The 17,984-nt window shown below is 39.0% G+C and overlaps 1 protein-coding gene across 15 annotated transcripts in view; it reads right to left on the bottom strand.

The window, feature by feature from the left end:
• The window catches only part of NEK1 (NIMA related kinase 1), a 226,719-nt gene that overhangs the window by 79,505 nt on the left and 129,230 nt on the right, over positions 1-17,984 (bottom strand). For 10 of the 15 annotated variants that reach the window (XR_009051254.1, XR_009051255.1, XR_009051256.1 and 7 more), the window contains exons 18-21: positions 13,417-13,500; positions 12,909-12,996; positions 12,399-12,472; positions 10,177-10,272 (exon numbers count right to left, since the gene is read on the bottom strand). Coding sequence is in view for 12 of the 15 variants with exons in the window: in XM_057721154.1 (XP_057577137.1) it covers positions 10,177-10,272; positions 12,399-12,472; positions 12,909-12,996; positions 13,417-13,500 (342 nt within the window). In the remaining 3 variants the exon portion in view is untranslated. The remainder of the gene's footprint in view (positions 1-10,176; positions 10,273-12,398; positions 12,473-12,908; positions 12,997-13,416; positions 13,501-17,984) is intronic. The other 5 variants (XM_057721158.1, XM_057721165.1, XM_057721161.1 and 2 more) reach the window with 3 other exon arrangements.

Genomic DNA, 17,984 nt, shown 5'->3' with positions numbered 1-17,984 from the left:
AGAAGACAAGCCACAGACTGGGAGAACTTATTTACAAATGAAATAAAAACAAAGGACTGTTAATCAAAATACACAAAAAACTCTTAAAACTCAAAAATAAGAAAACCCAATTAAAAAATGGGCAAAAGATGTGAACAGACACCTCGCCAAAGAAAATACAGAAGGCAATTAAAGCATATGAAAAGATGCTCCACATCACATGCCATTAGGAAACTGCAAATTAAAACAAGGTAGCACCACTACACACCTCCCATGGTGGCTAAAACCCACAACACTGACAACACCAAATGCTGAGGAGAATGTAGAACAACAGGATCTCTCATTCAATGCGGGTGGGAAAGCAAAATGGCCCAGCCAGTCTGGAAAACAGTCTGGTGGTTTCTTACAAAACTAAATATACTCTTACCATACAATCACAATTAGGCTCCTTGGCACATACTCACATATGAGCTGAAATCTAATGTCCACACAGAAACTGGCACGCAGATGTTTATAGAAATTTTACTTGTAATTGCCAAAACTTGGAAGCAACCAAGATGAATGGATTAAAAAACCGGTATATACATGGAATAGTATTCACTGCTAAAAAGAAATGAGGTATCTAGTCATATAAATACAAGGAGGAACCCTAAATGCATATTCCTAAGTGAGAGAAGTCGAGTCTGAAAAGGCTACGTCCTTTAAGTTTCTAGCCATATGACATTCTGAAAAAGGCAAAACTATAGACACAATAAAAAGATCAGTGGTTGCCAGGGGCTGGTGAGGGTGTGGGGGTGGTGGGAGGGATGAATAGGCAGAGCACAGAGGATTTTTAGGGCCTGAAGATACCATGTATGATATTATAATGATGGATGCATATCATTACACATTTGTCCAAAACCACGGAATGCACAACACCAAGAGTGAACCATAATTTAAACAGTGAACTTTGGGTGATGATGTGTCAGTGTAGGTTCATCCATTGTAACAAATGTACCGTCTAGTGGGGGATGTGGATAATGCGGGAGGCTGTGCACGTGGAGGACCGGGGTTATACGGGAAATCTCTGCACTGTCCTTTCAAGTTTGCTGTGGACCTAAAAATGCTCCAAAGAAAATAAAGTCTTTATTAAAAAAAGAAGAGGAAGATGGAAACACTGCTTTAATCCCATAATTCAGCACTGTTGAAGAAGTATACCGATATTTAAGATGTTACTATAAATAACTTAAAAAAAATCTAGATCTCACAAAACTGAGTATTATCTCCCTGAAAAATCATATAGAAATGTTTTAAAACTTTGATTGTCTTATTACCATAGAGTATATTCAAAAAGGTATTAATTCTGAGGAAATATAAACATACTGCAATTGGTTCTGAACAAACAGCAGCATTTTTAGAACAAGCATGTTACTTTCCTAGATGATTATTTTAAAGGAAACAAATTAATCTGGGTGTACAAATTTTGCCATTTCATTTAAATCAGTAATTACTGATTTGAGAATTTGAGAAATATTTGAGGGTTATAGCTCAATCAAGCTAGGGAAAAAGCCCAATATTTTATAGACCAGAGCTAATTGCAATAAGTGATTTTCAAACCAAAACAAGGGGCGGGGGGGGGAGGAAAAATCAAAATGATGACAAAGTACCTTCTCTGAAAGGATTATAAACTAGAAAAGAACAGGGAATACATAAACCAGTCAGCAGGCTACAGTGAAATAAAGGAAGCAGATGTGTGCTAACTGCTCTGGGGAAGAAGAAACTCCAGACCAGGGAAAGAGCTAACTGCGTAAGGCCGGGCAGAGCCGGGGAGCGGCCTGGGCAGCCCTGCGCACAGCCCTGTGTGCTCACAGGGAGGGGCCCACAGCTCCAGCCCACCTACCCTACAACCCCTCACTGTCTCTTAGCTTCTCTGGACCTCAAACTTCTCTTCAAGATGGGAATGTGGTACTCACTGTCTCCTTTCTGTGGGGATTAAATGTGGTGATTTATGTAAAGTGCACAGCTGCGTGCCTAACACACAGTAGTAATTATTATAATTCAGCAATCACTAATTTAGTTTCCATTAAATAGGGTTATTTGCCTTAAACACTCAAAATCTGGTTTCAGTCCCTGGTGAGATGCAGAAGCTTACACAAAGCAAGTTTCTGATCTCTAGAATACAGCACAGAACAAAACCCTCTCATCTGTGCAGAAGCAGAAATGAAAGTTTTAGCACTGCATACAAAGGTTTTATGACACAGAAGTCAATAGGAAGCAGAAACCTGAAAGACAAAATGAATTTTTAAAAATCTAAGATAAAAAATAATCAATAGAGTACTTTAATTGTATGAACAAATAAGAGTGATAATATGAATTTAACCAATTTTGCTGAAGTAAGAATAGCACCAAGCTCCCTTCTCAGCCTCTGATACAATTTTCATTGATGCTTTTAAAGACTATCTCAAAAGTCATTTCCAAAATCACTGGGCAGTTGCCAGAGTAGGAACATTAAGGAAACTCTTAATAAAAGAAGAAAAAATCACCCATATACCCCTGTCTGGCTAATTACATTTCATTTATCTACACTTTTTAAAAAATGCTTACCCACACACACACAATTCTTACACACTTTAAACAAGGCACTGGCACAACTCTCTGAAACTGGAGACATATGACCTAAGAAAAATTTAAAAGCCTCTATGGAATACTTAGCAAATTTGTCCTTTGTTAACAGCAAAGTCACATATAAAGGCACTGAAAACCCTTTATTTTGACCTTATTTTCACCTTAAGTTGTAAAATATTTTGAATAGAGACATATCTATATTAATCCCAACCTTAAGAGAAACCTAAAGTAACAGAAACAAATATCTGTTTATTGATAAAGTGCTATGAGTTAAACAGGGCATGAGACCAACAACAATCAAATTCAGTCCAGCGGGATTGGGCTACGATACGGGAGAGCTCTGTGAACTTCTCTTCACACTCTTCATCTAAGGAAATCTTTTCTTTTAATCAACAGAAGGTATTTTAATGAAGGAAATATTTCACACATGACTATTAAAAATCTACTCTGTATTATATTAAAATCTGTCTGGCCACCATATACATGGCTAATGACTGGTACAGACAGAGTCTCTAAGGTATCCAATCCACTGTGTAAGAAACTCATTGGCACCTTTCTAAGAAGTATCTTCTGCAGCCTTCAGGAAATGTTTATGTTCTATAATCAAACATATACTAGTCTCTCCCCGGGTCAACTAAGCTAAACATACCAAAAGAACCTGACATGACGAATAAGCAAAGAAACTCAGACATATGAAATCTAAACCAAAGAACAAACAAAACATCCTACTAACTCTTAGAATTACTTAATAACAAATTAACTTAGTTTTTGAAAAATTAAGGGCAACTCAGTGTAACTGCTGAGACGTGGCAACACCTTTATAAGCCAAGGTAACACACATCAGTAACTTACTAATACAGGAGAACTTACGCCTTTGGTGTAAACATCATGGATATATTACTTCTAGCCAGAAATGTTAATGCTATTCAATATTAACCAGACCTTGAAATAGAAGATAATAATGTATTTTTAAATTTGTCAAAGGAGAAAACATTAGATTGAATCCTTAAGTCAGAAAGATGTTGAATCTGATAAAACACAAAAATTAACTAATTTAAGAAAAAGTTTCGGAGAAGGAAAAAACCATAAAACTTCAAAACAAAAAACAAATAACCCAATTTTGTTACAAAGTGATCACCCAGTTATGTCTAGAATACATACTTCATTGTAACAGTTTTTCAAAATTCAGTTTAAAAAAAAAAAAACTGCAACAGGAATAAAACATTGACCTGAAAGCTTCATAAGTCAGGTTTAAGAAACAAATTGCTTTAGAAGATTTTTTCCCTAACTATTTTATCACTAGGGTAATAAATTCAAGACTTTTCCATACTGCTTATAGCTCCACAAAAGATTTTTAATTATCACTGTAAAACTGCTTCTATTTTATCTGTCAATTTTACAATTTGCTGAAAAATTAACCAGCAGTGCCACCTAATGACAAAATTCAAAATTTCACCAAATACTGTGGCCAGGTTTATGAATATATGAAATTATTAGCTTAGCTGCTCTTGAAGTATAAACACAAATACTATTTCATCTCTATATGCTGAATGGTAAGATTTTAATGTATATTAGCAGAATATTATTAAATGCCCTGGTTTCATAATTTGCCGTTTACTCTCAGGCTTGTAGTGATGAATCCATGTTTTGTCACCAGTAATGATTCTCTTTAAGAAATTTTCACCTTCCTTAGAGTATCAGTCCAAATTTTATTTGCAGATATCTGAACGCTTCTGTTTATGCTCTTCTGTGAGTTGTTTTGGTACCCATCTCACACAAACTTCAAAACCTAAGTCTGTCGTGAATTACTTAGTTTCAAGGTGTTAAAGCATCCTCCCTATAGTTCTGATCTCGCTCCATCAGACCTTCACCTGTTTGGTCCCCTAAAAGCAGCCTTACGAGGATGAAGATTCACTTTGGATGAAGATTCATTTCGGATGAAGAAGTGAAGACAGTGGTGCATTTGTGGCTCACAGCTCAGCCTAAAACATTTTTTAATAAGGGAATACGAAAGCTTGTTGACAGATGGACAAACTGTATTGAAAAGTAAGGAGATTATGTCAAAAAATGATGTACTGGTCTTTTCTAAAAGCTAATTAAATTCTACAGCCAGAGTGAAGATAATTTTTGACTCACCCTCGTACAATCAAACCTTTAATTAACTTTTCAGGGAACTGAATAAAGCTAACTCCAACCTGAAATACCATGCTAGCCACTTCTGAGTTAGAATAAATATAGACATAGAAGCCCTATAATACATCTAGATTGTCCTAAATTAGACTTTCTGTTGAAATAATTACTTGGTAAAATAACTTCAATCCACTTTCTGTAGATTAAACTGGACCTAAGTACTTACACTATGCAGGCTAAATCGAGACGGAACATTAGAGATGAAGACTTCCGTTTAGGAGATAAAGAAACAAAGGCCCGTGAACACTGAGCCAGTTCATTAACTGGCAGAGATGAGACCAAACACCAAGGCTCCTGACTCCTGGCCTCATTTTGTCCTCCCCATCCTAGGATGCGTCCTCTGTGCACGACTCTGCACATCAGGGGCCACTGAATTCCCAGAGAACTCACCCCTGTTACTATTTGCCAGGGCCCATGCTGAACATGTTACACAGTCAATCTGTTAAGGTTCTTTGGCTGAAAGCAACAGAAACTAACTCTGGGGACGTCCCTAGTGGTGCAGTGGTTAAGAATCCACCTGCCAACGCAGGGGACACAGGTTAGATCCCTGGTCTGGGAAGATTCGACATGCCTCAGAGCAACTAAGGTCATGTGCCACAACTACTGAGCCTGTGCTCTAGAGCCTGCGAGCCACAACTACTGAGCCCATGTGCTGCAACTACTGAAGCCCAAGTACCTAGAGCCCATGCTCTGCAACATGAGAAGCCACCACAATGAGAAGCTCACACAACGCAATGAAGAGTAGCCCCCCGCTCACCCCAACTAGAGAAGGCCCGTGCACAGCAGTGAAGACCAAACGCAGCCAATAAATTAATTAATTAATTAAAAAAAAGAAACTGACTTTGAAGGAAGGGGGTGGGGGTGGGGGATGGAGTTGGGAGAGAGGAGGGGTGTGGGGAGAAGAGAGCTGCAGGCGGATCACAAGAGCAAAGGGAAGCCCTCCAGGAGGACAGAGCAGGAGCCGGGGCCGCTGCATGGATCTGGCAGCAGAAGCCCACTCCTGGCTTCACTAGGTTCTCTCGCTGGATTAACTTAACTCCAACTTCCAACCCACTCAAGCCTCACACCCTGGGGAGAGTTCAGTTGGTCCACCTGAGATCAGTGGCCTGTCCCTCAGCTGGGAGAAGCTAGGGCACCTTGTTTGACGGTCTTTCCAAAAGTGTACACAATGAAATAATTCCCCCAAATGAAAATGGGCTGCTTTCCTGTTGGACCTCAAAAGCCAGGCTCACTGCCACAGTTTAATTAATGCTGCCTCTGTAAAAACTTTTCTGAAGAAACATGAGTAAATACAAAGTTGTGCTATACTAGAAGCCAGTATTATCTATCAATAATATAGCCATAAAATCTGTCATTTGTGTGCACTTCAGAACTATCTAAGACAGATTTGCCATTAAAAGGGAGAAAAAAACGCTACACTGGTTTTACATGGCTTGGAAGGCCAAGACTTCTGAGGGGGCCTTTCCAGGACTGCATCATAAGCACGTGGATGCTGTACCAGTGTGCTAGTGGGTGTATGAGGTCTGAGGCCGCCCATGACAGAGGACAGGCCAGCTCCAGCTGTCATCTGAGGAATCAGAATTGCTACTGTGCACGTGTACAGCTGCCCAGCAATAAAGGTCTTCTAACAAGAATGCAGAGCACCTGCTCAAAGCCGAACCATTGCATGACACAATCTGTAAAGTACACTTACTGGAACATAAAACCTAACAGTGCTTCCAGAGGTGCTCCCCTTCCCCTCCCCTCCTTCACCACCTGAGAAACCTCTGTTCCTGCTGCTTAGGGAAAGTCAGCTTGATGCTAGGAAGATCATCAGAGGATTCCCCGGCATAAGTGGAATTCTGATTTTCTTCAATGTTCTTGAATCCTCTGATATCAAAGAAACATATATTACAGAGATTTCTGGAACTCTGTTAATATCCAGTGAGACTTGGCTCCGGAAGTGTGTCTCAAAAGTGACCTCAGGATGCATCTATTTAGATGGATGAGATTAGATGGCAAGACTATGGATAGAAGATTCTGAGGTAGCCAAAGATGGGGAGTGTGTCCACCCAGGGGGAAGCTTATAGGCCTGGGTCCAAAGAATGGGACAAAGACAGACATGAAATACACAACAAAGAGTGAAATGCAATAAAAGAGGAACTCATCATATTCAAAACACAGTCTCTGACCTAACCAAAGAGCAGACTTCCACTGACATGGGGCCTGAACTGATGCTAAGAAGTGTGTAGACTGGGACTTAACTACTGGCAGCACAGTGGTTAAGAATCTGGCTGCCAATGCAGGGGACACGGGTTCCATCCCTGGTGCAGGAAGATCTCATGTGCCGTGGAGCAACTAAGCCCATGTGCCACAACTACTGAGCCCACGTGCCTAGAGCCCATGCTCCCCAACAAGAGAAGCCACCACAATGAGAAGCCCATGCACTGCAACGAAGAGTAGCCCCCACTCACCGCAACTAGAGAAAGCCTGTGCGCAGCAATGAAGACCCAACATAGCCAATAAATAAATAAATAAATAAATAAATAAATAAACTGTTAAAAAAAAGAAGTGTGCAGACTAGGCACCAGGCTGTGACAGCTTAGACAACAGAGGTCACGACCTTGTCCAACTGGCAGGAGAGTGAGGAACAAACGATAGAAAGGAAGCCTGCTTGGGGAACTGCACTTCAGAAAACCATCGTCCAAGATGTGCTCACGACCATACTTAAACGAGCTTGTGGGCTATGTTTCAACCCACCGAGGGAAGATTTGGGGAAATGTAACGACAAAGCTCATGCTTGTGTTCTCTGAGATATATTAACTTGAACCGCTGGTAGCATAATGTTCTAAATCACTAACGTGAGCGGTGCCTACGTGACTGAGAGAAAAGGAAATATCTCCCAAGGATCAAGGTGCTAGCTACTCTAGGGCCCTGCGTGCCAACCACAACATGAACGAAGACGCGGCCATTCACTCTACCCCACCTTGTGTGGGAAAACATACAGGCAGCACAGTGAGGCCTTTGCATGCACAATGACGGGAGGCATGTGGAGCACTGACCCATCTCTAAGACTCCAGGGTGTCACCCTGCAGGCTGCTGTCAAATACGCTGATGCTCCCATGTAGTTCTGCATGATGGATCATAGTCTTAAAATAAGGCTGACTTGCACTAAGCATAAGCTCCTCATTGTATTTAATAGTTACCTTATTATCACAATCACCTTCTTGTGCTATGCAGACTGCTGGACTGGATTATTAAAGACTAAACAATAAACTAGAAGGGGGCAATGGCCCTTAAAGCTTGCAGCTGTGAAACTGTAGCTGAACACAAGGATGGCAATGGCAGGCTCACCCCAAGGAAAGCTGATTAAAAAGGAAACACAGGGAGTTTTACCCTGATTCACCTGACAGAAACTGCCCCACTGTGCAAATCAGCACAGGGTGAAATATTCCTGCTTCTTGGGCTCAAGAGAACAAAAGCAGCCCACTCCCCACTCTACTATATGGAAGCTGCCCTTTCAAGGTAGGTTCACCCTCTTTTCCAGATCAGGTAAGTCTGAAAGGACTTGGTTAACAGGACAAATTACTGGCTCTGACTATGAAGATGAGCTATTTCTACTTCTGACAAATGTGGCTGCTACAACTTTCTCTTGGGGAAGAGGTGGTACGTTAGCATAGTAATTATTTCATACTCACGTCCTATGCATGCTATATCTGAAACAAAGGCAAAGAAAGGGGGAAATAAAAAACACTAGAACTAAAACATGATTTAAACAACATTACAATCTGAAGCCATGTAAGACTGGGGCCAACAGGCCAGGAGATAAGTACTAGGTAATAGTAATTATGATCTGGGAGGAAGGTGAGATACCCTATGACAGTCACGGTCTCACAGTCAAGACTTGTTCATGCTGTGTCTGATGTCAGGAAAGAAAAGGGGGGAACACAATGAGAGTTCACCATTCAACTTTGGAAACTAAAGAGGAAAAACATAACTAGCAGAGGACAGAGATATCAAAATTGCTATGAAGAGAAAACAAAAGGGAACTAACCAAAACCCCTTACACTTATTCTGATTTCTGGAGTTCTGTCTCTTTCACTCATTCTTCATAGCTAAATGGCTCTTTTTCATTAGGAATATGGAAAGGAGAATCTCCCTATATATGACATCAGTGGGTGGATTAAGAAGAAACAATCATATTAACAGATACACAAAAGACATCTGATAGAACTCCAAAACACAATTCTGATAAAAACCGTAAAACCTAGACGTAAAATTACATTCCTTACTATTTTACCATATATAACAGAAAAATGACTAAAGTACTTCCATTAAAGACAGGAACAAAAATATTATCCCTATTATTATTTAACTCTGTCCTAGAAGTTATGGCCAATGCAGTAAGAATAAAGTGGTGATAAAAGACAAAACTTAAAGAAAGCAGGGAAATTAGGTGTAATGCCTAAGAATACTAAGACTTTGACACCTGACGGGCACAGGTTCCAATTCCTATTTCACACTTCCTGGAAATGTGACCTCATCTAATTGTTTTGTCCTTTCTTTATCTTCTTTGTAAAGTCATAAAGACTAAACAAAGTGACCCATGCGCAGTGGTTATAATCTGCCTTCATACAATAAAAAATGAATAAACTGTAGGAATTATTGTTATGATGTATATCATTACTACTTGTCAGTGATATTGCTGCAAGCTGAAATCCCGCCAAATTGGTAGAACAGATACACTTACTGCATAAGAGATAAGCAAAACCCAACATCTCACCAAATATCAGGAAAAAACAAATCTTTAAAAGCAGAAATTGATTTATAAACCATCAAGAAATGAGCTTTACAAGAACTATAATAAGTATGAGTTTAAAATGATCAAAATTATGTAAGAGATATAAAAAATACAAGTAAATGTAGACATTTAACATGCTTCTGGATAAAGACTATTATAAACATGTTAGTTCTTCTTAATTTGTAGGTTTAAGGTAGTATGATCAAAATCTCAACAGGATTTAAAAAAAAAGAAAAAAAATTACCCTAAACTGTATCTCACAGAGAAAAAATTCTAAACCCATAGTTACCAGCACAATGAGGCCCTGAGAGAACAGACCATGCGTTAGTGCTATGGACCCATCCTCCAGGAAACACAGGGATCCAGCCTCTCACAGGCAGCAGTACAGATCGGGCAGAAGAAGGGTGCAGGCATTAAGTGATTAGCTACTTGGCAATAACAAAGATGAAATAAAACACATTGGGTTCTCATCTGAAATCAAACCCCCAAATAACTCCCATATAGATCATCCTTAAATGATGAAAGACAAAGATGTTGGGGAAATGAATGAACCACAGAACTGTAAGGCTGGCACAGCACCCCGCAAGCACTGGGAGAGCAGGAACCGGCGGGACGAAGCTTACATGCTCCTCCCACACCTTCTTCTCTCTCTCGTACGCCTCCTTCCTCTTGCGCTCTAACTGCTCCTTCAGCACGGCCGCTCGGGCACTCGCCTGGGCCTGCAGATGAGGACAGTCAGCACAGTCAGTGGCAGAGAGAAAGGCACAGGCTTTGCCTGTCTGGTTTTCCAGGTCTATAACAACATCTCCTTATTGGCCAAAAAAAAAATATGTGTGTGTGTGTGGTTCCAGAACACAAACATAAGCTGCATGCCCAGCACCTAAACCGGCTGCCAACACACAGCAACTGTTCAGTAAGTATTTCTGGAAGGAAAATAAATGCAGTGCTTTCAAGTGGAAATAAAAATTTAAAAACTTACAACTATGACTACTATACACAAACTTGTCTTCACAGAAATGGACATTATATTTTTCATTTTTAGAGTTATCATTTTCTCCTTTTAAGGTTACTTATGTGATAGTTTCATGTATTGGGTGGGTCAAAGCTTTGTTCAGTTTTTTCCATAAGAAGGCTCTAGTTGCATTTAGTTGTCGTTAACTTCATTTGAAACAATTTTGGTAGATTGTATGTGACAGCTGTCATATCAGAGTGCATTTAAAAAAAGACATCAAAATTTGTGAATTTTTGTGTAGTCATTTTAAAATCGAAGGTGAAGAAGAAAAGCAACATTTTCAGCATATCATGCTTTATTATTTTGAGAAAGGTATAAACACACAAAAAGATTTGTACAGTGTATGGAGAAGGTACTCTGACTGATCGAACGTGTCAAAAGTGGTTCTCAAGACATTAATTGAGAACAATCAACACTATACCATGCGGGAGGATAGCTGGCATACTCAAATCAAGTGCTGAAAATTATTTGCACCAGCTTGGTTACGTGAATCACTTTGATGTTTGGGTTCCACATAAGTTAAGCAAAAAAAAACCTTTTGACCATATTTCCACATGCAATTCTCTACCAAAATGTAATGAAAATGTTTCTTTTTTTAAAATAATTTATTTAATTTGTTTATTGGCTGCATTGGGTCTTCATTGCTGCACACGGGCTCTCTGTAGTTGTGGCGAGTGGGGGCTACCCCTCATTGTGGTGCACAGGCTTCCCATTGTGGTGGCCTCTCTTGTTGTGGAGCACGGACTCTAGGTGCGTGGGCTTCAGTAGTTGTGGCACATGGCTCAATAGCCGTGGCTCATGGGCTTTAGAGCGCAGGCTCAATAGTTGTGGCGTGCGGGCTTAAGTTGCTCCGGGCCATGTGGGATCTTCCCAGAGCAGGGCTCGAACCTGGGTCCCCTGCATTTGCAGGCGGATTCTTAACCACTGCGCCATCTAGGAAGTCCCCCAAAATGTTCCATTTTTAAAACAAAGTGTGATGGGCGATGAAAAGTAGATGCTGTACAATGTGAAACAGAAGAGATCATGGGGCAAGTGAAATGAACCACCAGCAACCACACCAAAAGCCGGTCTTCATCCAAAGATGATGTTGTGTATACACTGGGATTAGAAGGGAGTCCTCTATTATGAGCTCCTTCCAGAAAACCAAATGATTAATTCCAACATGTACTGCTCCCATTTAGATCAACTGAAAGCAGCACTTGATGAAGCATCGAGAATGAGTCAACAGAAAATGCATAATCTTCCATTAGGATAACACAAGGCTGCATGTTTCTTTGATGACCAGGCAAAAATGTTACAGCTTGGCTGGGAAGTTCTGATTCATCTGCCATATTCTCCAGATATTGCACCTTCGGATTTCCATTTGTTTAGGTATTTACAAAATTCTCTTAATGGAAAAAATTTCAATTCCCTCAAAGACTGTTAAAGGCACCTGGAATAGTTCTTCGCTCAAAAAAGATAAAAAGTTTTGGGAAGATGGAATTATGAAGTTGCCTGAAAAATGGCAGAAGGTAGTAGAACAAAAGGGTGAATATAGTGTTCAATAAAGTTCTTGGTGAAAATGAAAAATGTGTCTTATTTTTACTTAAAAAACCAAGGGCACTTTTTGGCCCACCCAATATTTATGCCATGCTTTGATCAAATTGCTCCCCATACATACAATATAAAGAGAGAAAAACGCTGTTTTTCAGAAACAAAAAAGTGAAGGGTAAAAAGGAAAGAAAAGTTAAGACAAGAGAGTAAGGTGATTTACGAAGAAAGACTTAAGAATACAACTTTCTGTCTCAGGTCTCCATTTTCTCTAAGAAAACCTGTATCACTTCCAGTACCTACCTTCAGCACTTCCACTTTTTTACGCCTCACATCAGCATCCTCACTTCCTTCCTGTCCTTCGGAGCTGTCAGTTTCTTTCTACAAAATAAGTAGTGAGCAGACCACTTAGGATAGAAGCACAAATTCACTGCAGAGTTGCAGAGTTCATATGAATAAACTAACATCTAAAAATGAAAAATGGTAACTAGTTCACAGCTGCACCTGAACCCTCCACAACCATCCACTCCTATGGACACTGGGAAAAAAGACAAAAAGAGACTGATATAAAATGTATCATTTTTTATGTCCATGGGTACCACTCACATTTTCCTCTCAGAATCCCCCTGGAACAAAAGGTCTTATCAATTTTAAGTCATATAAATAAAATTTACTGTATCCCTATGTATAGTTTTCTGGTCTTTGATTTTCACTGTCTTCATCAGATTTTATTTTGTGTTAGTGGCACAGCGTTTTTAACCTCAGTGTTATTATAATGTCATTCGATTACTTTTTGAAAAATAAATTTTCAACCTGCCTTTTCACCACGAAGCTTGGCTCTAATCTGTTGGCGCTCATTGAAATTCTGCAGTCTTATTTGTCTCAGCCTTGCCAGATAAACCTACAAGAAGAAAAAACCACAGCATTTTAATTTAAAAGAAAAACCACCACCATTTTCACTGCTAAAATGTTTTTAATTTAAAGAAAAGCATTAATGTGAATATAAGAAATAAAAGTTTTAAAATTTGGTTAATGGAAATGTAATATTAGCTTTCAAGTGTTTGATTAAGGTCAATTGATTTCTGAAAACATATCACAATGACAAATTTTTAATTTTATCAAAAGAAAAGAAACTGAACTCAGAATTCTGAATAACAGTTATGGGGCAAAATTATGACACAGTATGTCAGTCAAAATATATTAACAGGTCCCTACAGACCTAAAAATCCTCCAGCCATTGTTAAGAATTTAAACCATGCAGGAAAGGAAGGCAATCAACTCAAAGTGGCTGTGTGAGGCAGCGAGCATGCGGGAGGCGTACCTCTTCCTCTTTGTTTCTCGGCTTCCCTCCTCGTGAAGAGCTGGGCCTGCCTCCATACAGAGCTGCCAGGTTGTGCAGGATGCCCTGTGCATCATTTAATGTACTAAGTTTAAAGAATGACTAAGGCTACAGCAGCATCTTACCTAGGAACAGCCCGGGGGCCACTATTTCTGGTGGCAAATACTGAGCATATCTAGCTGATTAGCTGATAAACTGATAACAGACCCTGGCATTTTCCTTTAGTAGCGATTTAACCAACACATTCGATGAGAACAGAGGAAGCAATTAAATCCCAAACATAATTATTCAAATAGAGACCAGCTACATTTTTATTAGCCATTTAAGTCAACAGGTTTTTAAAACTGCTTTGGAGGTTAGCTAAACCCCAAATCAAAATCTTCCTCTACAAAAGCCCATCATTTCTACATGTTCACTTACATACTAAACACACACACACAGTAGGGAATATGTGAGCTCCAACTCCCTGTGCCTGGGAGTGTCCTGTTCCTGGACTGCAAATGACCCACCCAACCACACACTGACTAACATGGTTTATCACAAGCATGGAATGATCTCCTCATTAGAAATTACTTATAATTACCCACTTTCTTTTCCTGCGCATCAGTTGTGCTTCAAGAGCCTCCCAACTGAAAAGCCCTCGTCCCACTTCCATGTCTCACGTCTTCCTATCAGCTTCACCAAGCTGATAGGAACTTTTTATGTTTTTTATATTTCCCTGCTTTTGCCTGCTTCCCATTTATTTTCTAATCTGCTACACTCTGTGTTCTGCTCTCACTGTGACTCTGAAAATGTTCCAAGGCTACAAATGATCTCCAAGTTCATAATTCAAATGGAGTCTTTTGAGCAAATTTTGCAATGAACATTTCCACTGGAAATTAGTTTCGATTGAATCCACTTAACTTACATATTTTTTCTCTCATATAAATCATATGTGTTCACTGTAGAAAACGTATAAAATAAATACAAATCATTCATAATTCTACCATCTGAGAAACTTTCAGAGTATTCTCCCCCAGATTTCCTTCTAGGCCTATGTAGGAATTCAAACATTTTAGTTTGAAATATTACAGATAACAATAGAAAGGTGAGAAGTAATATACAGGGAGGTCCCATGTACCCTTCACCCACTATCTCCCAACTGTATCATCCTGAAAAACTGTGGTACCTATCCACACTGGGAAGCTGGCACTGCACGAACCAGAGAGATTTCACCAGTTACACATGCTCATGTTTCTGTATCTGCATCAGTACAATTCTATCACACGTGTTGCCTCACATAACCACCATCAAATCAAGATACTTAACTGTACCATTAGTATGTCACTTGATAGCCATATTCACTGCTCCCATTCCTGCCTGTCAACTATCAATCTGTTCTCCATCTCTACAATGATATTTCACGAGTTCTATGTATATATGGAATCACACAGAATGTATCCCTCCAAGGTTGACTGTTTTCACCTGCTATCACTTCCTTGCAGTCCATCCAAGGCACTGGACACATGACCCAATGGTTTGTTCCATCTTAGAGCTGAGTAGTAAACTATGGTATGAAAATACCATAATTTATTCATTAATTCATCCTCTGAAGGACATTTGGGTTTCACACTTTTGGCTATTAAGAATAAAGTTGCTAGCATCCAAACAGTTATAAAACAGACAGTTCTGGAGACAGCAGTTCCTCTGGAAGTCTCATGGGAGAAGATTTTGTGATAACAGCTCGATGAACAGAGATGCCATCGGTCATGTTCCTTTGCCCACAGTGTCAGGAAGAGTCCACAGGCAGCTCTGGCCTTCAGCACCCACCACTCCTACCCCCCCACCAAAAAAAAAAAAAAAAGAACAAAGTTGCTAAAAACATTTATGTAGGAAGTTTTTTTGGGGAAGGGTTGGGGTGGGATGAATTGGGAGATTGGGATTGCCATATATATATATTACTAATAAAAAATCAAATTGTATAAATATATGCAGTTTATTGTATGTTGACTATATCTCAATAAAATTCTTGAAAAAAATTTTTTTTAAAGTTTCTTAGTGAAAATAAGATTGTGATAAAAACAAATGCTGGTGAGGATGTGGAAAAAGTGGGCCACCATACATTGCTTGTAGGGATGTTAAAGGATACAGCCAACATTACAAAATTGTTTGGCAGCCCCCACCCCTTTTTTCCGGCAGCCCCTTTTAAAACTGCAAATGGATCTGTCATACCAAGAGCAGGTAATCTTCCAATTGATGAACATGGTAAGATTCTCTGAACATTTAAATCTTCAGTTTGATCAAGATTTTGTCTTTTATTTTTTTGATTTTGTTATTTTAATTGCATAAATCCTGCATGTTTCATTACACTTTTTTCCATTTTCTTTGGAGTAATTGTAAATGATACTGCCTTTTTAAAGTATCAGTTTCCATTTGTTCATAGTTAACAGTGATTTATGTTGTCTTTTTATTTTTATCAGTCTTGCTAGAGATTTATCAATTTAATTCATTTTTTTCTAAGAACCAGTTTTTCTGTTTCACTAAATTTCTCAATAGTGTTCCCGTTTTCAATTTCATTGATTTCTACTCTTAATGATTTCCCTCATTCTGCCTGCTTTGGGTCTATTTTGCTCTTCTTTTTCTAGCATCTTCAGGTAGGAACTTAGACTACTAGTAACTTAGACTACTGATTTGAGACTTTTCTTCTTTTCTAATGTAAGCCTTTAGCACTATAAATTTCCCTCACAGTAGTGCTTTAGCTGCATCTCACTTATTTTGATATGTGGTATGTGTATTTTCACTCATTCCTTGTATTTTTAACTTTCCTTTTAGATATCCTCTTTGACTCTGTATTATTTAGAAATGTTTTTAACTTTCAAGTGTTTGTAAATTTTCTTATCATCTTTCTATTATTGATTTCTAGTTTGATTCCATTATGTTCAAAGAATATATATCATGTAACATTAATTCTTCTGAGTTAAGATTTGTTTTATGACCCAGCACACAGTCTATCTTGGTGAATGGTCTCCGGTCACTTGAAAATATAATGTATTCTGCTATTGTTGGGTAGGATGTAAATTAGATCTTGGTGGCCTGTGGTAGTATTTAGCTATTCTATATCCTTGCTGATTTCTGTCTAGCAGTTCTATCAATCGCTGAGAATGGGGTGTTCAAATCCTCAACTATACTTGTGGATTTGTTTATTTCTCCTTTCAGCTCTATTATATATTTTGAAGTTTGGCTGTTTGGTCTACACCTACTTAAGGGCTGCAATAACTTCTTATTGGACTGATTCTTTGTCATTATGTAATGTCTCTCTTTCTCCCTAGTAATTCTGTTTCCTATGTTAACAACAAATTCTTTTAGTTTACTTCATTTCAGAATATCTTTATTTCCCCTTCATTCCTGAAGGACAGTTTCATCAAACACAGGATTCTAGGTTGACAGTTCTTTTCTTGCAGCACTTGAAAATTTTTGTGCCACTCCTTTCTGGACTCCAGTTTCCGACGAGAAATTTGCTGTTGTTCAGATTGGCAGTCCTTTATAGGTAACATGTCATTTCTCTCTGGCGATTTTAAGATTTGTTTTGTATGTCTTTTACTTTCAGAAGTTGAATATTCCTAGGTGAAGATTTCTTTAAGTGTATACTATTCAGGGGTTTGCTCAGCTTCTTGAATCTTTATGTCTTTCATCAAATGTAGAAAGTTTTCAGTCATTATTTCTTCAAACACTTTTCCCAGTCCCATGCTCTTTCTATTATTCTTTGGGCTCCAATGATACAAGTATTAAATCTTTTGTTATTGTCCCACAGATCCTTAAGACTGTGATCATTTTTTTCAGCCTTTTTTCTGTTGATCAGATTGAGTAAAATTCAGTTGATCTGTCTTCAACTTCAGTGATTACACTTCCATCAGCTCCACTCTATCACTGACTCTACTCAGTGAATTTTAAATTTTTGTTATTATATTTTGCAATTATGTGGTTCTGTTTATAACTTCTAATCCTTCACTGAGATTTCCCCCTTTTTTCATTCCAGAGAATTTCTAATTGCTTGTTGAAGCACTCGTTTAAAGCAGCTTTGTCAGATCATTCCAATATTCGATTGGCCCTAGGGTCAGCTCAATGTCAAGTTGTGGTTTTCCTGGTTCTTGGTATGATAAGTGATTTTTTAAAACTATATCCTGAATATTTTAGGTTGTATGTTAGAAGACTCTCAATCCTATTTATATGTTTTGTTTGAGCAGGTCATTTAGGGCCTGGCCTAGTTTTGTGGGCTTTACTCTGACAGTTTGGTCTTCTGAACTCGTGTAATGTTAATCTGGTCTGCTTTGTTGTTCTGGTGCTAATGGAGCTCATGTTCAGTCCGTCCTGGTGTTATTCTGTGAGTGTGAAGCTGGTTCCCTGGGCCACCTGCTATTGGTGAAGATCTCCTGAGGGTGAGGGGCAGCGTGGCAGATGCCACTTGGGCTTGGTCTCCTGTCATTAGGTGGACAGCATGTGGACAGAGAGCTCTGTGGCCACTGCTGCTACGGGTAGATGGATCACCTGCTCATGTACTAGTTGTTGAGTAG

The sequence above is a fragment of the Hippopotamus amphibius genome, chromosome 2 (genome assembly GCF_030028045.1).
Source record: "Hippopotamus amphibius kiboko isolate mHipAmp2 chromosome 2, mHipAmp2.hap2, whole genome shotgun sequence".
Lineage (NCBI taxonomy): Eukaryota > Metazoa > Chordata > Mammalia > Artiodactyla > Hippopotamidae > Hippopotamus > Hippopotamus amphibius.
The sequence above is the reverse complement of the archived record's forward strand: the minus strand, read 5'-3'. Positions and strand labels throughout refer to the sequence as shown.